This window comes from Lacerta agilis, chromosome 3 (assembly GCF_009819535.1).
Source record: "Lacerta agilis isolate rLacAgi1 chromosome 3, rLacAgi1.pri, whole genome shotgun sequence".
In the NCBI taxonomy this organism is placed as follows: domain Eukaryota; kingdom Metazoa; phylum Chordata; class Lepidosauria; order Squamata; family Lacertidae; genus Lacerta; species Lacerta agilis.
Window position 1 is genome coordinate 103,207,006 of NC_046314.1, and position 26,273 is coordinate 103,233,278.

At 40.8% G+C, this 26,273-nt stretch overlaps 2 protein-coding genes across 10 annotated transcripts in view; both read left to right on the top strand.

Moving 5' to 3' along the window:
* Positions 1 to 4,412, top strand: part of MAP4K3 (mitogen-activated protein kinase kinase kinase kinase 3) — a 65,614-nt gene extending 61,202 nt beyond the window's left edge. For all 8 annotated transcript variants that reach the window (XM_033145015.1, XM_033145018.1, XM_033145016.1 and 5 more), the window contains 3 exons: positions 265 to 335; positions 1,199 to 1,254; positions 2,296 to 4,412. In XM_033145015.1, coding sequence (XP_033000906.1) covers positions 265 to 335; positions 1,199 to 1,254; positions 2,296 to 2,383 — 215 coding nt within the window. In that variant the 3' untranslated portion in view covers positions 2,384 to 4,412. The remainder of the gene's footprint in view (positions 1 to 264; positions 336 to 1,198; positions 1,255 to 2,295) is intronic.
* SOS1 (SOS Ras/Rac guanine nucleotide exchange factor 1) overlaps positions 2,775 to 26,273 on the top strand; it is a 45,512-nt gene continuing 22,013 nt past the window's right edge. Inside the window, exons 1-10 of one of the 2 annotated variants that reach the window (XM_033145014.1) lie at positions 2,775 to 2,907; positions 8,965 to 8,970; positions 18,165 to 18,284; positions 18,728 to 18,859; positions 20,290 to 20,454; positions 22,419 to 22,628; positions 23,690 to 23,833; positions 24,812 to 24,922; positions 25,006 to 25,104; positions 26,086 to 26,213. In XM_033145014.1, the coding sequence (XP_033000905.1) occupies positions 18,165 to 18,284; positions 18,728 to 18,859; positions 20,290 to 20,454; positions 22,419 to 22,628; positions 23,690 to 23,833; positions 24,812 to 24,922; positions 25,006 to 25,104; positions 26,086 to 26,213 (1,109 nt within the window). In that variant the 5' untranslated portion in view covers positions 2,775 to 2,907; positions 8,965 to 8,970. Of the gene's footprint in view, positions 2,908 to 7,712; positions 7,901 to 8,964; positions 8,971 to 18,158; positions 18,285 to 18,727; positions 18,860 to 20,289; positions 20,455 to 22,418; positions 22,629 to 23,689; positions 23,834 to 24,811; positions 24,923 to 25,005; positions 25,105 to 26,085; positions 26,214 to 26,273 lie in introns of those variants that run through there. The other variant, XM_033145013.1, reaches the window with a different exon arrangement.

Here is a 26,273-nt window from a genome sequence, read left to right on the forward strand (position 1 = left end):
GAGCCATGGAGAGATTCAGGCCCACATGCAAAAGGAGAGTGAAACCTTTTTGCTTTCAGATAAAAACAACATTGTCCTGATACAACTTGGGGAGTTATCTGAACCAAGCCTTCAATTTTAGTTGGGCTTAGGCATGTTGAACTCTTTTTGGACTGCACCTATTCAGATATGCATAGATTCAATGCAGTTTAGGTGTAAATAAGCATGTGCACTTGGCTGCAGTCTGTAAAAAAAAAGCTAATTCAAATGGTCTTTTTCCTCCAGTTTGCCTACAAGATAGTGTTCTGGCTTTCTGGAAACATGGAATGCAAGGCAGGAGTTTTCGATCAAACGAGGTAAATATTGCAGGGTGGAATAAAAAAAAAAGTTCTGTTCCTTTAAATTGCCTTGAAAAATAAAGGCAAGATTGCTGTTTGTTTCCATAATTAATATTTCATTTTTTCACATAATTTCATAAAATACAATGGTTTGTCTGTAAGTACTTGGGTTGCCCTGAAAGAAATGGTTAATGTATGGCACAGTAATCAGAAGAATAGCTGGAAATTCCTGGTACCTTGCTCAGCTTATCTGTAAATTCCTTGCCTAAGACAAGCCACTCTCTCTCATATGCCCTCTGCCATCTGAAATGTATAGGGATGATAATAGAGAGGTATAATAGAGGGCATGTTGTAAGAATTGCTTCAAGCTGTGTAAAACACTTGGAGCATGTAGATTTCTACATAGCACTTTCCCTTTAGTAGTTCTACTAAAGAGGGGCACTCCTTAGCCAGCTCTGATTTTTAAATTTGTCAGTGTCTTCAAACACTAGTTTCTAGTTAGAGTAACTTTATGTAAAGCTGCCAAAAGGAAGGATTGCAAATATATTCAAAACTCAATAAAATAAGACAGTGAAACCATCATAACTACACCAGGGCAAAGGTGTATATCAGTCTTCTCCCCTTGTTCTCGAATGTGCCAGAAAATGCAATTCTGCTGCCAAATCTCCTGACTGTTGAATCAGCTGTTGGTCCCACACAGGCCAGGACGTCCTTCCTGGTTGGTAGCTGCTTCTATGTCTCTCACAGCCCCAGCCATGGTGGCAGATGCAGGAGGTGCTGGGGGCAGGGCAGGGCAGGGAGCAAAGATGTTAACATGCTTAAGCATTGATTATATCAGACACTTAAAACTCCACTAAGTATTTGTTTGGTTTTTCAAACAGATCACACAGGAAATTTCTGACAATACAAGAATATTCAGACTCCTTGGCTCTGACAGGTATGATAACATATTGAAACAAGAGTGGAAACTGTTCAAGTGGGGAGGGAGTAGGGCCTGGTTTTGTTTTAAATTTCTTGTTTGCTTTTAAGTTTCTGTGATTTTATTCTTCAGTTTTATGTTTTCATATTGTTAACTGCTGTGATATATATTTTATGATACAGGTGTGTGTATGTGTGTGTGTGTGTGTGTGTGTGTTCATAGGACGTGGGTGTGGCGCTGTGGTCTAAACCACTGAGCCTCTTGGACTTACCGATCGGAAGGCCAGCGGTTCAAAAGCCTGTGACGGAGTGAGCTACCATTGCTCTGTCCCAGCTCCTGCCAACCTAGCAGTTTGAAAGCACACCAGTGCAGGTAGATAAATAGGTACCACTGCAGCAGGAAGGTAAACGGCATTTCCGTGCGCTCTGGTTTCCGTCACGGTGTTCCATTGCGCCAGAAGTGGTTTAGTCATGCTGGCCACATGACCCGGAAAGCCGTCTGTGGACAAACGCTGGCTCCTTCAGCTTGAAAGCTTGATGAGCACTGCAACTCCATAGTCACCTTTGACTGGACTTAACCGTCCAGGGGTCCTTTACATTGACCATGCAGCTCAGGGCGAGCCCCAAGGGTTAGCCTATTAGGACAACTGTTGAGGCGGCACTGTCCCAGAAAAGTAGTAAGAGCCACCAGCTACTCACTTTCTTGCCCTTTCCATCTGGGCTATGAAGGTTGGACCAGAGGTAACCAACTCCCACCACCATCCAGAGGAAGAGGGTAAGGAGCGGCTGTGACCACAGAGCTTTGCTTCCATTGTCATTTACACACTTGTGTGGCCCATTGAGTAATCAGCAACGGCTGCATCTGCTCTCTCATTCCTGGTTGTGGATTGGAGGTGGTGGAGCAGGTGCTGAGGAGAAGCCCTCCATCAGAAGGTATCTTGATGATGTGCTCTGCTCACCTCCCTCCGGCCAGGAGCCTGTCCCCAATTCAATTTGTAAGTAGTGAATTAACGTATTACTTTTCTTTTCTTTTCTTTTTTTGCTTATTCTACTCCTTCAGAGTTGTGGTACTGGAAAGCAGGCCAACAGACAACCCGACAGCCAACAGCAATCTATACATCTTAGCAGGCCATGAAAATAGTTACTGAGAAGCAATATGCATGGAAATTGAATCATGAACAGAGAAACACTACTGCTTCAACACTTTTGGATGGCTGAAATTGCACAAAAGCTGCAGGACCCCCCACTTCAGTTACTTTGTAATTTATTGTGGTGTATGAGAGAGTGAGTGAGAGCAAGAACTCTTGCCTGAATGATACGGACACGGTTAGCACATTAATACCACAAAAGTGCTTGATTCACCATTATGTAATCTTTGTACATATGCAGAATTTCCCCCCGCCCCCAGTGAAACGTATTGCTGAAAGCCTCTCTTGAGTTTATGTAGATAGTGGTCAAATGTCTTATCTGTATAAATGTATAAAGGTTGCTGAGGACATAAAATTGCATTTGGGGTACTATTTTAAGGACTCTTCAAGAATTGGATGCTAGCGATAAACACAGCACATTTAATAACACTATTGTATTTTATTATGTAATTTACTAATACAAATAAACCTTACCTTTTTAGACATTGTAACCAAGGCTGCAATCCTATTACGATCTTGTTTTTGGTTGCACAAAGTATTAATATGTGATGTATTTAGTCACAAACGTAAGCTGTGACATTGTGAATATGATTTGGGCGTTATAATTTTAGGAGTTTGGGGTAGTTTTCTTTGTGAAACCAGCCAGTTGAACACCTGTATTTTTATATTTAAGGAAAATTCTTTAATTATTTTCTGTGCTTGGGGGCAGGGGAGTAAATATTTTGGAATGGGAATAAATCCTGAATAGTGGTACCTTGCCGTAATTCTAAATGTCTGCAATGGTAAAATTAGCATTATTATGAGTCTTTGTTAACCAGTGCTGCTCATATCATGCAAAAAATATATATCACAGCATTCTACATCATGGAAGTGGTTGAAATACTTTGGGGTGGATCCAAATAGCCACCTGCAAAAGTTCAGTACTTGCAAAATATTCCTTAGCACTTGCATTAAGATGAAGGTGTGCATTTTCCTCATTAAGATGTTGATAACTGACTTGGAGGGACAGAACAAGTTAACATCCACACTGAATTGCCAATGTACCCATTTGGAGCTGCAGAGCTGTTTTGCGGTTCTTATAGGATAACTTTGTACCATAGGATCCCATACCGGTTCCTAATTTCCTTACATGGTGGGATCTTGTAGGTTTTTCAGGCTCTGTTCCAGGGAACCCCAGAATTCCTTGGATGCTCCGCAGGGGGCTTCTCCCCGAGATGATCAGTAATAGTGGAAAGCATTCCTCAAGGACAGCATGCTTACCCCTACTGATTTCCCCCTTGCCATGAGCAGTTGCAGAGATTGTAAGATGGGCAGCACTAAGGCCCAGTCAGTATGCCTAGCTAGCAGCCGTGTGTTCACTGAGTGTGCAACACATACAGTGCCCAAAAATCCTTTGCAAACATGCAGAGCTTCATCAGCAGACAGGCTGATTTCTCTCAAGGCAGGAAGCTTGAAATCTGCTGCCATAAGAGGTTGCACATACAGAATTGCTATTCTGAATAGAAAAGAGAGTTGTTGAATGGAATAATTGTCTTAATTTGGCCTGTTTGGGGCTTTTTTTGCTTTTATTTTTTTTAATGGCCTTATTTTCACTTTTTTTAATGTCTTAACACCTGGCCAAATGATTTAGTTACTACCTCACGCAAATGATTTAAATGGTTTTTATTACACATCACAGGAATTTTAGTTTTGAGGAAACCTATTTTAGTTTTCCCCCCCAGTGCAGTATGTAAATGCCAAGTTTGAGAAAAATGCACATACTGGCGCTTTTTTTGGGGGGGGGGGTATAAGTTCTTTATACTGTGATATAGACTAAGAACAAAACTACATTAAAAGTGATTTATGGTCTGTATTGATGTTGTTAATGCTTTTGAATATTTCATAATGTATATAATGTAAAATAAACTTTTTTTAACATGTTTGTTGTACAAGTGGATTATCATCTGCACTAATTTTCTGATTGGGGAAAAGTTTTCTTAACTGAAATCAGTTTTGATTCCAATAAAAATGTAGAAAGAATAAAAATTAAGATGACTTTAGTTACTTTGACTTTTGCAATAATAATCAATTTGAGCAAATGTCCACCATTAACTAGTACAGGGGGTGCGTTAACGATACTTGGATATTTCTGTGGTACATACACAATGCACAAATGTAATTTCCCCCTGTGCCTGTCATATTTTTTTAGCATCTCATCCCCAAAATTTTAAACCAGGGTCTCAGAGGTGGTTCCAGTCAGATTTTCAGTAAGCTTTGATTTCTCTTTCCAAACTGAACATAAAGCAGAGTTTGCGTAAGATGCACAAGTAATTGTGACTTGTATCCAGAAGTGCACCTATTTCACGGAGCTAATTAAAGTTGCTTCACAATCAAAATGAAGCATAAACAACTGCTATGCAACCAAGCCACAGCAATTGCTGGTATTGCAGGCAACATATGCTAAACTCAAAGCTAAGGATTGGATATTTTGTGCAGGATCCACTGGAATAAACAGAACTTTCACCCAAGACTTCAAAGGCCCCAAACCAGAAATGACAGTGCCACACACACGTGTCATATTTCTGTAAAGTAGAAAGGGAAAGCCCATCCCTTTTCCAATGCCTTTCTCCTTGAAATTGTTTCTCCTTAGGAGAAACACACACACGGAGTTCCCAGTTACCTTGCTAGCCAGTACACACTTCCTGAATCTGAGCAGATCCCAGAGGAGGAGAGTGGAAAGATGACTGGCTTGCACCCCAGCCTACAAACTAGATAGGGACACTGCAGTGCATTGGGGTGACACCAAAGGGGGGGCCCTTGGGGTCACCATGAGGGCAAGGGTCCTGCATGCACAACATTGGACACAGGGTCAGGAGGGTTAGATTGGCTCTGACACAGTGCCCCTTCCCCACTGCCTTGCCCTAGGGTGTTTGGAAGGCAAGAGGGCATCACAGTCTCACTGACTGCTACTGACTGTGTGTGCTAATGCCCAGAGTGAGAGTAATGTTTGCGTTCAATGTAAAAGTTACCAAATACTTCTCGGCATAGTTGGATAAGCTATAACCAGCTATAAGTGCGGCAGAACCTATCTAAGCAGCTACTGCTAAACATTCCTGCAGCATAGTGGCAGCACGAGGCCTCAAACTTTGACAGCTGCACCCTGACATCAATGGAGGTGGAGGAAATAGTTTTCAGAGCACAAAACATAATCGGACAGACACATACGCAGCGTTTTCCCACAGGCTTCCTGCCCCTCTCTGTACTTATGACAAGAACATACAGTCAGACAAGGGCACCACCATGAGGCTGCTCTTGACAAGGCCACAGAGATTGTGATGGGAGATGTGAAATACATCTGCAAAACACAGTGAAATCTCCAAGCTAAAGCCTAAATGTAATTTGTGCCATTTTGCTAGATGCCTTCCTCAACTGATCAAGGAGGAGACAAAGCAAATTGGGTGAAAGGCAAAAAAGTTTCTCCTTGGTGGGTAAAAGTTCTTGACACAGCGAGTTCACACAAGTGAAAAATGTATCGCCTGCCTGTCCCCTTGCTTTGCCCTCACCAAACACTGACAGCACTGTATTAAAATACTATTGATATTTAGAAAGTAACATTTTATATTAATACATTATAAGTATTAGGAGTTTATGACAACACCCCAAGCCACTTTCTACTGAGATGTAATGCAGTTTCAGCGTTTGATGGATTATGATGATTATGCTGTCTATTGAAGGCATGTTTTTGTTGCTGAAGTTTTTGCTCGTTTCATTGGGTTCATTTTATGTTGCTATATGGATTGTTTGTTGTTGGTGCTGGTATACCCTAGAGTTCAGGGGTTCTCATTTGTGGAACTACTCCAAGGGAGGCTTGCCTTGTGCCTTCATTGCATATCTTTAGGCAATGGGCAAGCCTTTGGCTTATTAAATCTATGGTCTTTTAAACTGGGTGTGTGGGTGTTACTATTTTGTTTGTAATTCTGTTAAGATTTTTTTTTCTTTTACACACACACACACACACACACACACACACACTATAAACTGCCCTATGATCCTCAGATGAGGGGTGGAATATAAATTTCATAAATAAGAATATCGTAATGCATTTCCCATTTTTAAATTTTTCCAAGTTGCTAGAAGGCCACATGTGTCAAGCAACTAATAAACTGAAATAACAATACCCCAAACAACAATATAACATCCTCTCAGCGACATAGGGGGGAGAAGAAGAAACACACCCCAGCTTTCTCCATCTCCCACAAACTCTGCAAAGTTCGCCCTCTCAGTAGCGAGTCCAGTTCTGGCTCGGCTCTGTGGGGTTTTTTAAAGTAACTTTTTACTGGATTTTATAAACAAAGATCATAGGGATAATAAAGTGTATAAATAAAAAGACTTGGTCTTCTAATGTCATTTGTACATCCCAAGAATAGCATAATAAATTTGCAATAATATCTACAACATATGATTCGTTATTAGTGGTCAATGTACAAACCATTGGTTTAAATAAGCGGAGTGGGTTAAATAAAAACAGCAAGTGGAAACAGGATAGAACTGCTCGGCTCTGTTTTGTTTATAAAGCTTCCTATCTAAGGAACCGCGGGCTTCTCGCAGGCGAGCGCAGCTCATCTGTCCTCCTCTCCGCAGGGGGCGCTGTGGAAATGAGTCGTCTCTTTCACTCTCTTTCTTTCCCCCACAATTGAAAACACCTCCTCCCCAAGCGGATTGAGAAAGACTTGTTGCGCTGCGTCGCGCGAGGTGTTCCGACTCTCACTTCCGCCCTGAAGAGGAAGGGGCGGGGGGAGGGGGGAAAGGCAGAGCCGAGCCGGATCGACTTCCAGAGAAAAAGGTTGCGGGAAGCAAAGAAAAGGGGAGGAGAGCTTGGAGGCGACCCGATCTGCGCACGCCCCGTCTGTCTTTGCGCTGACTGCGCACGCGCCGGCGGTTGTAACCGTCAGGGCAAGGGAAGAACAACTCCCACCCCCACCCCGCTCGCACCGCCCGAGAATTCAAAGCCGCGCTCGGGACCCTGCCCCTCCCTCCCCTCAGCAACCGTCACTTTCCTGCCGTTGCCGGGCAGGGCTTTCCCTCGTCGCCGTTTCGGCCGCCCTCTGCCCCACTCGCCGCGTCCTGTCAGGGCGAGGGAAAGGATGCCCGGCAGTGCCTTGTCCCAGGCCAGCCCCGGCGCTGAGTGAGGGAAGGCCGGGCCGGGCGGCGAGCGAGCGGGCAAGGGATGTCGCCGCCGCCCCCCGGCGCTGGGTCCCTCCGCCGCCGCCATCGCCGCCGCTGCAGCAGCAGCCACCACCCCCGGGGGCTCCCGCTGCTGCCTCTTCCCTCCTCCGGTTCCGGGTGTCGCCCTCGGCTGCCGCTCCGGGCCGCGGAGCAACGCCGAGCTGCTCGGCCCCAGCAGTGACTGCCGCCGCTTCCCCTCACAGGGCGCGGGACGGCGCGGGCAGGATGCAGGCGCCGCCGCTGCAGTACGAGTTCTTCAGCGAGGAGAACGCGCCCAAGTGGCGGGGGCTGCTCGTGCCAGCCCTGAAGAAGGTGAGGAAGGGGCGCTGGGGGGGGGGAGGGATCCAGAAGGGGAGGAAAGGCTGCGCGTTTTATAGGAGGTAAATTCGCGTACCATAGCAAATGCCCAAGGTTTGCTGCATGTTGACATCCACGTGTCATTGGTGACAGCCCCAGGTGAAGACAAATCCGTGTGTATGTGTGTGTGTGTCCCGAATTTGGACGTAACGCAAGGGAATACCGACAGGCATGTGTGATAACTGGCAGTGCCCCAGTACTCCGGCTTTCACATAATCGGTTTTGGGATAGTCAGCGTTTTCATGTGTTGACATCCTGCGAACCTGTCTGCTGTGCTCATGGGTGTCTGTATACATGGATACAGAGCCAGCGTGGTGTAGTGGTTAGAGTGCTGGACTAGGACTGGGTTCAGATTCCCACTTGGCCATTCTTCTTCTTATCATTATTCTTCATTAGATTTATATACCGCCCTTCATCATAAAATCTCAGGGCAGTTTACAGAATAAAATACAAGGTAATGTAATGTAATGAAGATTGCAGGGTCACCTTGGGCCTGTCGCTGTCTCTCAGCCTAACTTACCTCACAGGGTTGTTGTGAAGATAAATTGGAGGTGGGTGAGAGCCATGTATGCCACTGTGTGTTGGAAGGAAGGTGAGATATAAATATAAATATAATCAGTAAATGTCTGCCGGTAGAACACTTGGGGTAGACAGCTAGTTTTCCACTTCCCAGCATGGTCCTATAGGAAAGCTACTAAATGATCTGACCTTTAAGTACCAGATACATGTGCACATGGCTTTAAGCAACAAAATGTTAAATTAAAGTTAAATACAAGAGGAATGAAGAATATGGTATGTTAAATAGGGGGACCTGCTATATAGCAGTGATATTCTTTAGGAGAGCTGTAGGTGTGATTATCTCTTTGCTCCCAAATGGAAGATGGGCAGATTTTTAAATAGTTCAGATGATACTGCATATTAGACAAATATACTAATGTGGCATGGCAGGTTTTTGAGTTGGTCTTTAATTTAGACTGGAATGTTATGAGTCCTTCAGATATACCTGCCTCACTGAAAAAAATTATGTCATTTGCTGTTGTATTATATTCCAGTATAGTTGCTACTGGATGCGGGTGGTGCTGCTGTGGGTTAAACCACAGAGCCTAGGGCTTGCCAATCAGAAGGTCGGCGGTTCGAATCCCCGTGACGGGGTGAGCTCCCATTGCTTGGTCCCTGCTCCTGCCAACCTTGCATGTCAAAGTGCAAGTAGATAAATAGGTACCACTCCGGCGGGAAGGTAAAAACGGCGTGTCCGTGTGCTGCTCTGGTTGGCCAGAAGTGGCTTAATCATGCTGGCCACATGACCCGGAAGTTGTACGCTGGCTCCCTTGGCCAATAAAGCGAGATGAGCGCCGCAACCCCAGAGTCGTCTGCGACTGGACCTAATGGTCAGGGGTCCCTTTACCTTTTTATAGTTGCTACCAATATGTGTTTCTTGGATGTTCGAGTTAAGTGATGAAAGTTCTGCTCCATCAGAATCTGTATTGAGCTTGATTAGTTTTTAAACATTATTGACTAATGGCTAGTACATAGAATTAAATAGGATAAAGGTGGAATTTTTTTTGCTAGATCAGTGTTGCAATTTGTTGTTTAATTTCTTCCCTGGGTGCTTGTGCAGGGCAAGCTTTTTAAAACACAAGCTAGGTTTACTTTTTTTACCTGAACATGGTTCATTTTATCTTGTGAGGTTGGTAACATTTTAACCCATACATAATATCTAGATGCACTGAACAACTATTACTCACAACTTTGAGAAGCCTGCTTTCTTTATCCTAGGGCAGTATTTTAATGATTGGTCTACCAGCCCTAAAATACATGGGCTGTGCTTTATACACATCATGCACCAGTACTTTGAAGCCACAATAAGAATAATGCTAGTCTCATTATGCAAAAGTGTGTTTGTGTAACTTGAAAACTTGCTTTCCTGATTTTCTCAAAAATATTCATTAGCCTCATTTAAAGCAGGGGCATATTGAAGTTATTCTGAAGCTGTTGTCAAACAAATATTAGCTAGAGTTTAAAAATGAGGATGTGTCTAACAGCTATCGTGAAAAATAGACACTGGTGAATTTGTTCTCTTAAAACGGGTGGCCAACTCCCAAGAGACTGCGATCTACTCACAGAGTTAAAAACTGGCAGTGATCTACCCCCTTTTGGGGGGCTTCAGGTCAAAGTTATTGAGCTTTTTATGGGCTGCAGGGCTAAAAAGTTTAGGGTTTTTTTAGGGGAGCCAAAGTTCTTGGGCTTCTTTGGGGGGAGCCAGTGATCTACCAGTGATATACCACAGACGTCCTATGATCTACCGGTAGATCACGATCTACCTGTTGGACGTGCCTGTCTTAAAAGAACAGCTACATTAGAGATCACAGGAACTTGGTGAGGAAAAGTGGACTGAGGAGTGTAAAGTAGGGTTGCTGTACAGTATTTCAAAAAATAAGTTGTTGAGCTTACTTAGACAAACCCCAATGTGTTGAGATTTTTTTTACCAAAACGCCAAAAAAAAGTGATTTCTCAGTTTACTTGCCAAAGATCTAGGACAAAACGCCGCCTTCCAGAAATTCCCTCCAGACGTCACTTCCGCCTTTGAAATCCCAGTAATGTTCTGGACGTATGGCAGCCCTAAGTAAAGTGACTAGAGATTCTTGCAGTGCAATTCTTTACATGCCTTTACGTATTTGCTGGTAATTTGGTGCATGGGACAGTATTAATTAGCTGCAGCTGATGCTGCATTGAAGCAGGCAAGCTGGACTCTGTGTATCTTGAAGATGTGATTCAGGATGGGGAGAGAGAGTTAGCCAGATATGCTGCAGGCAGAGGACTTTCCAGTGATGGGCCAATGCTAGTATGAGTCACCTCAGAGAATTACCCCTTTGGTGTCCTCCCTTTGAGACACCATTGAGGGCTAAGGATCTCACCCACATGAAAGTGACAGATAGATGATGGAAGGACCCTGAGGGAAAAGCAAGTGAGATTACGGGTCAGTAAACGAAAGCTCTCAGATGAGAGGTGGTAGCAGCGTTCAAAATTCGCCAGGTGCATTTTGCACCTGGCTATTGGCCAGTTGTGAGCGCCACCAGGATTGTGCCTGATGTTTCCACTATCTGGAGGTGCATGCCTGCGGATCCTTGGATCTTGACTGTTTTCACACACTAGCAACACATCCAGTAGAAGTCTATCTGTTATTTTATCTGCGCCATCAGAATGAATTTAAGGAACCAAAACATTGCATTGAAAAATACAACTTTCAAGCCATCTGGCCCCTGAAAGACAACTAGACATTCTGTTTTGGCAACTGTGACCCTGGCTTGGTTTAAGGAGCCATTTGGCACCTAGCTTATATATCTGAGTTTCTGGGAGGATCTGTTATTTTCCGTACACTGCTTTTGTACTAGTTACAGGTAGGTAGCTGTGTTGGTCTGCCGTAGTCGAAACAAAATAAAAATGAGCTTTCATGTGCATGCAGATACCTTTCTGTTGCAGGGAGGGGTTTTATTTAAACTCTGTTAGCTTTAAACTAAAGTTAGTGTTAACATCAGTTTGGAGATAACTGGGTAATTAGGTATTGAAGAAATTTCACTAGCCTGTTCCATACTCCCAATCCCTTGGCCATGGATAGGAGATCAGAGGTGTTACATTTGCAGTGGCTTTAGTGAGAACTTTATAGAACTACTTTAAGGTAAAAAGAAGTTTATTTTTAAAATGTTCACACTTATTGACCATACTTGGTTTAAATTTTCTATTACTGCAGTCACAGTAAAAAATTAATGTGGTTACAGTTTTGATAACAATAAATACTCTTAAGTTTTAAGGCCTTAATAGATACCCTTAATAGATACCTTAAAGGGTATCTGAAGAAGTGTGCATGCACACGAAAGCTCATACCAAGAACAAACTCAGTTGGTCTCTAAGGTGCTACTGGAAAGAATTTTTTTTTTCAACTATGGCAGACCAGCACGGCTACCCACCTGTAACTGGCCTTAATAGATGTTTGATTATTGTGGCCTGACACTATAGTTTCACTGAGAACTGAAACAAAAAGTTTACAGATTTATGTGTTATAAACAAAAATCTGCTCTTATTCCCTTATGGGGTACACAAGAGCCCTTGTAGAGTTCTCAATCGGTAGGAGAATATAACAGAGGCCAACCAGAGAATATTTAGAAACAAAGCAGCTAGTAAGCTTGATCTTTATTGTTCTGTTGCAACAGGGTTGACCTCCCCACACACAGGAGAGCAGGGGAGGGACCCAGAACAAAGGAGCGCCTGGCCTTATATAGAAATTTGAAATTGCCCACACTGGAGTAGAGGCCACCCCCAGAAGCATCACACCTACATCACACAAAAAGGCGGTCTCCAACAGATTTCAAGACAAATCTGAGTGCCCTTGTTTACCTTCTGTCTGCCAGTTTGTGACAATGCCTTATCTGATTGCCTTTTCTCAGTAGCCTGGCCATTCCTTTGAGATGGTAATCTCTTAATTCCTGGGCAATTGGGAAGTTCCCTCACCCCCTCCCTCCTTGCAGAGAAACATTTGGTCAGTTTTGAGAGCCAAAATGGTGTCAGGACTGTCTGCCTCAGACATTGTTTGCTTGGCACACTTATGAACATTTATTATATACTAGTTAGTACATTAACCCCGTTAAATTAACGGGCGCTAGGACATATGTGGTCAAACTGTTGCCCTAGCAACGTCGGGGACATGCGCAGAGCTGACTGAGCGGCTCTCGCTTATCTCGTTTTTTTTCTAACAACCGAGCAGCTCTCGCTTGACATCGCTCGCCCACCGCCACTTGTAACGGCCACTGCCGCTTAGAAGTAAGTCCATGCAAGCGTGCACCCGCCGCGTTCCCGCGCACACCCGCCGCTTCAACAGTTTTGCCCGGCCGCCCGAAGTCTCTGCGCTCCAAGTCCCAACGGCTGTCCGTGGGGCACATGCGCAGTAGCGCAATCCCACAGACACAGGGACTGGACGCAGAGACACTTGCACTTTATTATAGGTGATGTGATGTGATGTGATATGTGTGTGTGTGTAAAAGACCTTGATATTCTTACAACATAAGCTTTGTTGTGTTTTGTGTGCCTGAAAGATTAATTGTTTTATTGTATTTATCGCACTTTCTTCATTGAAGTACATACCTGGGTTAAGCACTTAAGAACCAGTGATTTCAGTGTGATTTAAACATGGTTTGGGTTATATCAATGCCTTTTTAGTGCTTAACCCTGGGTCAGTAACCCGGGGAGTATAAAATAAAGTTTTCAAGTGCACGGTGCATTTTACTTGTTAAGTTGTACAGTGGTGCCCCGCTAGACGAAAATAATTCGTCCTGCGAAAATTTTCCTCTAGCGGGTTTTTCGTCTAGCGAAGCGGCAATGACAGCCGCGCTCCGCTAAACGAAAAAAAAAAGACGAAAATTATTCTACTCTGAAATGTTGGCTAACTTCATTTTACTTGGGACATACATACTTCATATTTCAGTGGACATCTAGCTTAGTTATGCATATTTTCAGTGGACATCTAGTTTAGTTATGCAGTGGGACTGATTACTTATTAGTTGTCTGGGGAAAATTGTTTTACAATATTCTTATATGTGGAGGCATTTAGAACAAAGTTCAGACCAACATTTTTTGTTAGTCCTTTTACAGTATTTGTGTACACAATAATGTGTTTTATCCTGTAAAAAGAATGGACAGTATATCCAATGTTAGTCATACTTAGAATATATTCATTGAAATAATTGGACTTAAGTTCTGAAATCAATTGACTTTGATGGGTCTTCTCTGAGTATAGCATAGTTGGATACCACCCAATATAAGTTTTAATTTCACTATTTTAGAGGTAAAATGACAGCTGTTAAATATATGCCCTCAAAATCCTTTAATAAAAGCTGAAATATGGAGTGCTAGACAGCATTGTTCTATCTACAAAATTTTAAAATAGAAAACAGTGCCATGTTTCAGGTGGCTTAAGATGATAAAATACCCTTCTCCAACTTGGCACACTCTAAATGTTTTGGACTGCAACCCACATCATCTCCAGTGGAGCTGATGGGAGCTGTATCTAAAACATTCGGAAGACACCAAGTTGAGGGGTGCTGTAAGACTTGCACGAGCACAGCTTAGACTTCATGTATAAATGTCACCTTTGCATTTTATTAGTTTGACTGTATGCCTAGCAAATGTGTAATTCTAATTTTATCTGTAATGCAGTGGTCTTGATGACTAACATGTAGTGCTGCATTTAACTTTGCTGTTGAAATTGTTTTATAGAGTAACCTTGGTTCTGGTTGGAAATTGTGAATTAAAAATGGCCCCCTCTACATTTAGAAATCTAAAATAAACTTGTTGGAGAGGCTAATACTTTCAGAAAGCAGCCTATGCTGATATCTGTATTCACATCTGTATCTGTTTCATATATGTATTTAGGCTCCTAACTGCTCTTCTGGCATGATTGCTTTTAACTCTCATACCATATTGCAATCACAAACATATCCACGCAGTTGTCTCCTTTTATTACCAGAATGGTGCCATTCTGGCTAGAAACAGCAACAACAGTGTGATCCTACTCATATTTACTCAAGCATAAAATCTCACAGAGATCAAACTTACTGCCTAGTAAGTATGTTTAGGATTACAGCCTAATTCAGTGGCACTGAATTAAAGATATTCTAAGTGGCAGGCAAAAAAAAAATTTTTTTAAAGCAGAAAAATCAAGTCTTCATGTTTGGGCAAAGGGCCCAAATAAAGAAAAAACTCAGGAAGGGAGCAAGAAGTGAAACTTAAAACTGGTGTGAGCCTGTTTTAAGTGTAAGTGGATTCCTATTGGAATAATCTTAGTGTAGATCTCTTAGTAGCGCACTACTTTGATTTTTTATTTGGCAGGCACTAAATGTTGCTTGCCTTGCCAGGTATAAGGCTAAATCTAAACATATACTAAAATAAGATCTTAATGGGGGTGAGAGGAGATTTTGGCTTGCAGTGAAGTTTTCAGAGACAGTTTCTTGAAACATATATTCACACAAAACATACAAATTCCTTACCAACAGTTGGATACCATTTTTGTATTAACTTTTGTTCTGCTGAAATTAATACTTCTTTGCCATGGGGTGCATTCATGCATGCCTTTTTCTTTGTACTATTTATGTTTGTAAAACAACATCAAGTCAATTTCAGCTCCATGTGAGAATTACAGCAGTATTACAAATAGATGTTTTCTGTAACAATGAAATTATTGGATGTAATACATAAAGGTACGTGCTCCTGGGAAGGTTTATTGGGCCAGGTGTCACCAGATACTGTGTTTCTCCTAAAATAAGACATAGCCATAAAATAAGCCATAGCAGGATTTCTATGCATTTGCGAAATATAAGCCGTTCCCCGAAAATAATCCATACCCCGAAAATAAGCCATAGTGATGCGGCACCTCCCATTAAAACAGCCTGGAGAGGCGTGGCTATGCAGCGTACCGATGCGACGCGGTTAAAATAAGACATCCCTAAAAAGAAGCCATACTGTGTTTTGTTGAGGGGGGAAAAAATATAAGACGGTGTCTTATTTTAGGAGAAACACAGTATGTATGCACATGTATTATTACTTCCACACTTTATACATTTGCTGTAGGCAGCACTTTTGTAAGACCAGTGTTTTCTGTAGCACTGCTTTTAGATAACAGGATTTCTATTACCTGGAAAGGAAATATTGTGCTTGAATTTAAGAAATATTTGCTTCTTAAGCCAAAGCTAATTTCACCATTTCTAGAGGTCATAATGGCAACTGTGACAAAGTGCATCATGGACATTGTCCTCCTGGTTCTCTTGTTTGGGGAACATTACATGTTAGATAATAAAGGATAACCAATTATGAGTGCAAAAGAGTCTGCTTCAGTGCAGTGAGATTGCATTAAACACAAAGTACATAATGTGCTTTTATCTTCCACATGGCAATCAGTAGAGATTCCCCCTCCTTTTGTGTGGGTTTCACCCTTAGGAAAAGGGTTTCCTTTAGTGTTTGGAATTAGAGGCTCTTTTCCTCAGGCTTCTAGCCATTCAGAGAGGCAACCTCTTTTTTTGATTGCAGTGGAGAAGAAAGACACCTCTTCACTTTGTGCATTGTCTTCCTTGTAATACAGTACAGTAATGGGTTTAAACTTTGCCATTAGTAATTGGGAAAAGAGCAACATCTTGATGGAGTTTAGGGGTCTAGACATTTTGGCTGGGCTTGGTAGCCACTCATTCACTTGGATCCCAATTAAGTCAGTTGCACTTAGTTAAGTCATGACTAATGTGCCCTACTGGTTTTAGTTAATTTAGTTTGGATCCAGCGCATTGTTTGTAGTACCTAGTGATTTTTCACTTCCTCGCTCCTAAGAGCAAAAGTCAAAGCGGTGTTTTTATACCAACTATCCAGTCAGTTGGTTTTGCGGATCACTTATTGTAGGTGTTGTTTATAGCAAGCAGTCCCTCTCTTACACGCCATGACACTGTTGGATCCTAACACAATATGCAGTGTTGCTTCACTCAACACTTACTTAACTTACGGAATCAGCCATCATTCAAAATTAAACTGTCATCAGTCTTTTTTTGTGACTCAAGAGCGCCATCTAGTGACCAAGTTCAGCCTGGCACGTGGAGGGAGGAATGAGCCACATTGGGTCCAACTGATGCCGCTTGTTCCTCCCACCAGGCGCTGGCGGCAGAGGGAGTCCCTCCGCCACCAGCACCCAGCTCACAGAGGGAGTCAGGTGCAGGCAAGTTCTACCCACGATACACTGCCAGGTGAAGGCGCCATTGCGCTCTGGCTCCCAATCTGTTCCTGGGCAATGTATCAATACATCTCCCGGGCCTAGTTGTCATCTGCAAATTTGATGAGCATCCCCTCAATTCCTTCATCTAAGTCACTTATAAAGACATTGAACAACAACAGGCCTAGGGCAAAACTGTGCAGCACTACCACTTGTCACTTTTTTCCCAGGATGACAAGGAACCATTAAGTACTCTTTGGGTTCAGTCAGTCAACCAGCTACAAATCCACCTAACAGTTGCGTCTTTCAACTCACATTTTACCAGCTTCCTCAGAAGAATATCATTCCACAGGGAGGATGCCACTACTGAGAAGGCCTTCTGTGTGGTTTCCTGTAACTTCTCACAGTGAGGGAACCATCGGAAGGCCTTCGGAGCTGGACTTTCATGTCTGGGTTGAATGATGGGGATGGAGATGCTCCTTCAGGTATACAGGGCCAAATCTGTTTAGGGCTTTCCCCTCAATTAAGAGAAAACAGGAGTAGATGGTTACAAACAGCAAACAGAAGCATCTTATCTATTCCCCTTTGCATGTCTAGAGGAGGGTGGGAATGCACAAGCTCAGTTTGCACCTGCTCATTCAGTCAGATGGTTTGTCATTAGGTCTAAATCAGGCCATTCTGTGACTCCTCTTCTCGCTTGTCTCTCTCTTCTGCATAAAGTGAATGCACACAAAGTAAAAGATCAGCTAACATGTAGAAAGAGTTAGGCTTTTTTCAGTTTGCACAGACCTTCAGTTTTGACATCCATGAGACTCAAAATGAAACTTGATAATTGAAGCTAAGTATCTTTTAGACAAAGGCCTTGTTAGCATGTAATGATAAGTCAAACTTCTGGCGTATATTGGTTTATTGTGTAAACAAACAGCATGCTGGTGTACAATACTCCTCCCTGGTGCAAGTAGAGTAAACAAACAGAGAAGCTTGTGCTTCCTGTTATGTTTGAATCAGAGTTTGTGGTTTATTTTTTCCAAACAAGTACAGTGACTAGCCAACCTTGCTGATCATGGCTTCTCCAGATGATGATCCTTCATTCAAATATAGTTTGAAGCCAAGGCTTCCTGGTTTGTTTATCTGGTTTGCACCAAGAGAGGAGCAATCGGGCTCTATGGAGCAGCACAGTGGATTCCCAATTTCGTACCGCAACCCCCCACCCACACTCATGAACTTAATGATTTGTAGCAATTGTAGCATGCTGTGCCAGATGCTATATAATTTGCATAGAATTCAAATTGCAATGTAATAAAATACAATAAAAGGAGAAACAGGATAATTTTGGTTGCTGCCACTGGCACAGTTGGATCTCACCCAGTTTCATATTTTAAAAGCAAAGTGTATAATTGTTGTTCAGAGTCTTGTAAGATACTCTTGAGAACTTTAGTATGATATGCACATTTGTTTATTTTATGTTGAATGTAGGTTCAGATGCAAGTACACCCTAAGCTGTCATCTACTGAAGATGCTTTGCAGTATGTTGAGGAGTTAATACTGCAGTTGCTGAACATGTTATGCCAAGCTCAGCCAAGAAGCTTCCTGGATGTAGAGGTACAAGAAGAGTTTGTAGCTATTTATGCACTACTGTTATTTGCTGCTGCTCATATATTTTTAATTCAGTCATTCATCATAGGATTATTAACAGTTTGTTTTGTTTACAATATTGTATTAAATGATTTGATTCTTATATGTGTTTTATTATTACCTTATTCTGATACCTTGTGAGCTGTTTTGGGTACAAATATGCTGTGGGAAAGCAGCATATAAATTAATTAATAATGAGGATTCTGATTTTGACCTTTTATTGGGGGGTGTTAAGTTTGGAAAATTATTAGCAAATATATAGATTTGTTATTAATGTCTCTGTTCTTACACAAATTAATACAGCAATGTTTCCTTAACCAAACTAGATATCTTTCAGTGACTTAAGATATTGTAAAAAAAAAGTTATGTGCTGATTATATATTTAGCTGCAATTCCTATTTTTTTAAAAGGATCGTGTACAAAAAAGCTTTCCCCATCCTATTGATAAGTGGGCAATAGCTGATGCACAGTCTGCAATTGAAAAGAGGAAGCGAAGAAATCCATTATTTCTCCCAGTAGAAAAAATTCACCCATTGTTAAAAGTAAGTATTCTAAATTTAGTGTATAAAATGTTGCAAAATTAACAGAATTTACCCATTTGTTCTTCAAAGCTCAATTACTTCCTATAAAGAGAACAGATTTTTAAAAACCACCATACCTAGCTTTTACTCAAATCTATAAATCTTATTAAAGTAATCTCTGAACCTAGCTAGTAACGGACCTAACTAGAATTCAATAAATCGTAGCTGGTGTAATTAGTCAGAATTTGACTGCCACTATCTTACACTTCCCTTGACTTGGAAGCAATACCAGCTTGATCAAGCCATGGGCATCCAGTCTAGCACTTTGTTCTTATAGTGACCAACCAGCTGTCTGTAGGAAGCGTGCAAGCAGAACCTGAGCACAACAGCATTCTCACTACTTGCAGATCCCAGCAACTGGTATTCAGAGGCATAAACGTTAATATTGGTCTCATATTTTAAAGCTGTCCATGTTGATGGTGATCACTACTACTTGTTGGAGTGAATTCCTTAGTTTATATAGACTTTCTTTTGTCTCTCCTGAATCTTCCAACATTCAGCTTGATTGGGTATCCCCAACTTCTAGCATTTTGAGAAGCAAAAGATATAGAAAATTGTTTCATTATCTCCATACCACGGACAATTTTGTACGCCTCTATCCTGTCTCCTCTTACTCATCTTTTAACTAAAAGCCTCAAATGTTGCAATCTTTCCTCATAGCAAATTTGCTCCACCCCCTTGATCATTTTTGTTGCCTTTTCTGAACCTTTTCCAGCTCTACAATATCATTTTTGATGTGAGGCAACCTTTTTGAGGTGAGGCAACACAGTATTCCAAGTTATACAAACATAGATTTGTATATAACAGTATTGTGATATATTTTATGTTCATTATCTTTCCTAATAATCCCCAGCATTAAATTTTCACGTTTTACAACTGCAGCACACAGGGCTGAATACAAGTCTATAATAATTGTTGTGCAATTTGACTAACAAGAAATATATTTAAGTTACTTTGTGTGGTGTTAACAATTATGATGTTCCTGTCACCAGTAACTCAACATTTCAGCAAAAACATTATTGTTAGAACTACATTGTTGTTAGGGAAAGGTAAAGGGACCCCAACCATTAGGTCCAGTCGTGGACGACTCTGGGGTTGCGATGCCCATCTCGCTCTATAGGCCAAGGGAGCAGGCGTTTGTCCGCAGACAGCTTCCGAATCATGTGGCCAGCATGACTAAGCCGCTTCTGGCGAAGCAGAGCAGCACATGGAAACGCCGTTTACCTTCCCGCTGGAGCAGTACCTATTTATCTACTTGCACTTTGTTAGCTGTCTAAAAATGACCTCGCTTATATGACACAGGAGCAAATTGGTGTAGATATTTAAAAGCATGTATTTATTAGGTGCATTTGTGTAACCCAACATACTAGAATAAGTTATCTCTCTTTCAGGAAGTTCTGGGCTATAAAGTTGACCACCAAGTATCTGTTTACATAGTGGCAGTATTAGAATACATTTCTGCAGATATCTTAAAGTTGGTTGGGAACTATGTACGAAATATTAGACATGATGAAATTACAAAACAAGACATCAAGGTGGCAATGTGTGCTGATAAGGTAGGTAGAATTTATATTTGTAATTACTAAATGTTTTAGATCCAGAAAAGTCCTTCCACAAACAACATAGGTCAATAAACAGAAGGGGCTTTGATCTTGCATGAGTGGAAGGGGGGAAATTATATACAGCCGTACCTTGGATCTCAAACGACTTGCAAGACGAACGTTTTGGGTCCCAAACGCCGCAAATATGGAAGTGTTTGTTCTGGTTTTCAAACTTTCTTTGGAACCCGAACATCCGTAGCAACTTCTATGGCTTCTGATTGGCTGCAGGAACTTCCTGCTGCCAATTGGAAGCCGCTCCTTGGTTTCCAAACCATTTTGGAAGTCAAACGGATTTCTGGAACGGATTCCATTCAACTTCCAAGATACCACTGTACAGGTAACTCACATCTTACTTTTATTTTACTTAAGCAATTGCATAACTGAGGCAGAATATATAGAGAATGGAGGAAACCCATTCCCCATTTATTCCTCCCTCACACACACCTGCACACAGCTGTAATTGTGGGCTTACCCAACTTCAGGAAAGCAGCAGGAGGGCTTTGGGACACTGCCAGAGCCTTTGCACATTTCCCCCAAATCCAGGTAAGCAGCCCTCCACCTTGTGGGGTGGGGCAGTTCCCAGAGTTCCTGGCTTTATGCATTTATGCGTGGATCCCTGGAACCGAACCTTTGTGTAAGATGCAAGTTACCTGTACTCTGTATCTGCCATCTCTCATGCTGTTCTGCAGGATCCTCCAGCTGTTTGAAGCAGATTTTCAAGAGGTTGCAAGAGAATGGGTAATCAGGCAGAAGTTGCCTCCTTTTCCCCTTTATTGTTTCAGACAGTGATTAATGGTATTAGCATACTGATTAATGGTTATGAATGGAGCTCAATAATAGATACAATAATAGATATTAAACCAGCCCATATCTGGTCAAGAAGAGAATCTGTTCCATTTTCTATATTAAATTTCTCCAGTTTCACAGCTCACAAGTAAGATTTATTGACATCAAATTTTAACCCTTCTCCAGTGGAAGGCACTTTCACTTGTGTAGTGGAGCTTTCCCTGCCTCTGTGCCTCCCCCCACCCCAAATCTCTGCAGCCCCAAACCCACAAGAGCAGAGTTGAGCAATGCTGCGGGGAAAGGGGAAGTCCTGTTGCACATAAAAAGTTGACTAGTGTGATGTTGGATTTTACCCGTTTTTTGTTTTTGTTCTTCTAATGGAGTCTAGTGAATTTCTTTTGCTTCAGTCAACATTGAACTTCTGTATCCTAATTATTCACACTCTAACAGTTTAATATTCATAGTGAACCCCTCAGCTAAATTATATCTGGATTTCCATTTATTAATTTTAAATATATACTTTTTACTATATGCCTCAAAGGTTACAAAAAGAATAAGCATACAATATACAAAAGCTAAAACATAATCATAATAATAAGCTAAAACATCAGAAAGTAAAAAACAAACAAACCACAAAACAGCATTCATAGTGCAAAACCCTTCTGTAGTAAAACTGTGTTAACCTGGCATCTGGAACTTAGCAGGGGTGGTGCCTGCTCAGCTGCTTGTTGTGCCGCAGGTGGTGTTTCTTGTTCATGCAGGATTACGAATAATTCTCCGATCTTCCTGGGCCCAAGTTGTTCAGGGTTTTGTACACAGATAGTAAAAACCTTGAATTAAGCTCAGTAGCAAGTGTATCTTCGAAGACTGAAGTCTGGGGAATATAGAATTTAGATTTTTCTCTTCCCTTTATGGTCATGACACTAGGTACTTTTAATGACTTTAGGTGAAGCAACCTAAACTTAGTTGTATGACTGCCAGTCTCCTAGAGACTGGGATCATACACAGCACAGCTTGCCTTCTATATTTGATTTCAGCTTGGTTAGTAACAGTTTTATTCCCCAGGGCTCGCTTTAACTTCGATTACATCTTTTCTCAAAAGTTATTACTTTCCCCCACCTTTATTTAAATAGGTGTTGATGGATATGTTCCATCAGGATGTAGAGGATATTAGTACGCTGAATTTATCTGATGAAGAACCCTCTACTTCTGGAGAGCAAAACTACTATGATCTTGTAAAGTCATTCATGGCAGAGGTTCGACAATATATAAGAGAACTAAATCTTGTAATAAAAGTTTTTAGAGAACCTTTTATCACCAACCCTAAGCTGTTTTCAGGTCATGTAAGTACTCCTATTTAATTTTATTTTGATAGGCTTGTTTTGGAAAAGCCTATTCTGTTAGAGTGGTGTACAACCTTAGCACAAAAACTTAGTGAGCATAAGCATTTGAAAACAAAAAGATACTGTAGCCTTGTTTACAAGCTTAAATTCATGTGTCCTCTACTGTGTGAGGGGTTGGTTGGATGTGTGGAAGCAGGAATGTGCTCATTGCTGCCCTGGACTTTAGACAGAAGGGTAGCATATACATTTAATAAATGAATTAGCTAAGCCACTCCATCATATTCTCAACAGCCTGTCTCTGCACTCACCCACAAGTTAGTGCTGAACTTCTGTAGCTTGCCATCCATGTGTAAGGGTCTTTGTATGATTTGGAATCCTGCAGAATCAAGGTTGTGAATAACGCAGAGAGCATACACAAATAAAGCAGGCTCCTCGCTGCAGACATTCACTTTGCCTGTATGACAGGATGTAAGGCTAGTGAGTGCATCCTTCCTCACCTTCAAATTTAAACCCTGAAAAGATTTGTATAAATGCTATTTGAGGTGCTGGTTTAGTTACAGGTGCCGTAGATAGATAGATAGATAGATAGATAGATAGATAGATGTATTTCACTTAAAAGCTTTATCAGGCAACCAATTGACTAGCAGGACAAATTCCTGAAGACTGATTTACATCTTAATTCATTGTTATATATGAACCAGCTTGCTTCTGCCTCTTTGGAGACCTGAAATGGGATATTACTCCCCTCAAACCTGCCCTCATTACAGGTATCCTGGATTTTCTAATGTGGCATTATCAATCCAATTAAGGGTTGGGATCTAAAGAGCCCTGGTTCCAAGTGAAAGACACATCTGTGCATAACTTGGGGAGAGGGCAGGAGAGATTTTTCTTTAATCAAACAGTGAATGCTTGTTAGGAAAGCCAATACTTGTACATTTTTTCTTATGTCTTAAATAGTCTCCATGAAATCTGTATTATTCAGGTTCTGCAGTATTTATTCTTGCTTTGATTAACTAACTCCCACCTCCAATTACTATTTATCAATCCATTCATTTTTGCAGGATGTAGAAAATATATTCAGTCGAATATCAGATATTCATGAACTTAGTGTGAAGTTGTTGGGCCATATTGAAGACACAGTAGAAATGACAGATGAGGGCAGTCCCCATCCCTTAGTTGGAAGCTGTTTTGAAGATTTAGCTGAGGTAGGTAATAGTATTTATAGATTTGTTGCTCATATTCTACGTATTGCTAATAAATTCTAGATGTATCCTGTAAACGGCAATAAAATATATCCTACTTTAAGCAAAACAAAATAAAATAAAAAAATCCTTCCAGTAGCACCTTAGAGACCAACTAAGTTTGTTCTTGGTATGAGCTTTGCACACGAAAGCTCATACCAAGAACAAACTTAGTTGGTCCCTAAGGTGCTACTGGAATGAATTTTTTATTTTATTTTGTTTTGACTATGGCAGACCAACACGGCTACCTACCTGTAACTGGAACTACTTTAAGCAGTTTATGTTGGCTAAAAATTTCAACTGCTTGACTTATAGGGATAGATTACTTGTTAGAAACAAGTTACCGTGTATACAGCTAGCTGTGCATGTTCTTCTACTTCTAATGTGTTTCGGTATATAATCTTTAATAAAAAAATATCTCCTCTCATCTCCAAATATTTATTGATTAGACAATGCTACTTATTAGTTCATATGTGAATTGTATCCAGTTGCTTTAAATTCTGTCATACGTAGGTTGCTTTATTTTCAAACATTTTGTCTTACCTTGTATTAATTTCTAACTTCTATATCATTTATAATCTATTTAATATTATCTATATATAATATAATTTAATTATACTTTTAAGCACTGTATATTAATAAACTGAGTGATTAATTTCAGTTACAATCAGAAGTCTCTGTGTTGTTTTGTTTTGTTTTTGTTTTGTTCTACTATGTAAGCTTTACTCCCTTATTCCACTGAGTTCTAATGACCAAAACAAATTGGAATTCATTGAATGTTGGTGCATTGGCCAGTTTCTGGTGTGGTATGCACTAATATTGATTAGGTTACCAAATTAACATAAGGCAGTAAACATATTCCTATCTATCTATCTATCTATCGCATGATAGCATTGAAACAGTGTTTGAGTAAACTGAAATATTCTAAAATCCTTTATTTAGGAGCTAGCATTTGATCCTTATGAATCGTACACTCAAGATATTTTGCGGACTGGTTTTCATGACCATTTTCTTAGTCAACTGTCAAAGCCTGGTGCAGCATTCTATTTACAGGTATGTTAAGTACTAAAGTTTACAATGCAAATGATGTAATAATTAGACTTGTTTGTGAAACTGAAATATCTTTTCATTTCTAGTCAATAGGAGATGGTTTTAAAGACGCTGTTCAGTATGTTTTACCCAGACTACTTCTAGTTCCTGTTTACCATTGCCTTCACTATTTTGAACTTTTAAAGGTAAGAGAGTGGTAGACATGATTGCGTCTAATATTTTAAAGATTTTACATTAAATTTTAAATAGCATCTGCAACCCACTTATATTGTCATGTGACCTTGCTTTTGGCACCTGGGTTTTTCTGAAGAACAGTGCACAACTAACAAGTAGAGTGCTGATGTAGGTAAATACATATTTACAGTGTTCATATGCCACACTTTATAAAATCTTGCCCCAAGGAGGTTGATATAATTAAAAGCATAACAAGATACAAAAAAAATCAAATAAAACAGTTAAACTTCAAAGTGGATTTTTTTCTACAAAACCAGTGTTTGTTTAAAATAGGAGACCTAAAAATGGCTTAAAGGGATTAAAACATTTTGATCTGACACCTACATGATAGTAAAGGGCACAAGGCAAATGTATCTGGGATTTTAAAAAGTTAAATTACAGTCAAGAGAATAGGGTGAGTTTTATATCTGGGATGTTAAAGGAGTATGAATGTGCACCTTAAACATACAAAGAAAAAAAAATGAAGATGCCCGACACACCTCTGTGGGGAGGGGATTTCACAACTTAGACACTGGGTTGTAGAATTACATACTTAGTTATAGACTGGAAACAGCCTGTTATTGGAAACTGAGTACCTAGATTTTAATTAAAGCTAGATGTTGGACTCCTCAGTTTGGCTTCTTCCTACTACGTACTATAGTTAACGAGATCACAATCTTTACTCGCTACCATTTATGTTTCTTAGTCTCCTTTCTCCAAGTTAACACTCTGAACTTAAACTGATAGCAGTTGACAGCCTCTATCTCAGTACTCTGATTCCTTCCATGGAATGTGAACATTTGAGCAGGCTTCACGAGCCCTTCTCATAGATTGCTAACATATTATTTGATATCTTAAGCTATTGAAACTGTGACAACTTTTTTGCTGCTGAAGGATGAAATCTGATTTGTAAACTTATGTAGAAGTATTAACTATTATTTTTACTTTCATAGCAATTAGAAGAGAAAAGCGAAGATCAAGAGGACAAAGAGTGTTTGAAGCAAGCAATTACAGCCCTACTTAATCTTCAGAGTAGTATGGAAAGGATATGCTCAAAAAGTCTTGCAAAGAGAAGACTTAGGTAAATGCATTTCCACCCACCACCGCACCCCTCGCTTTTAGCCTGGTTTGTTGTTCTATA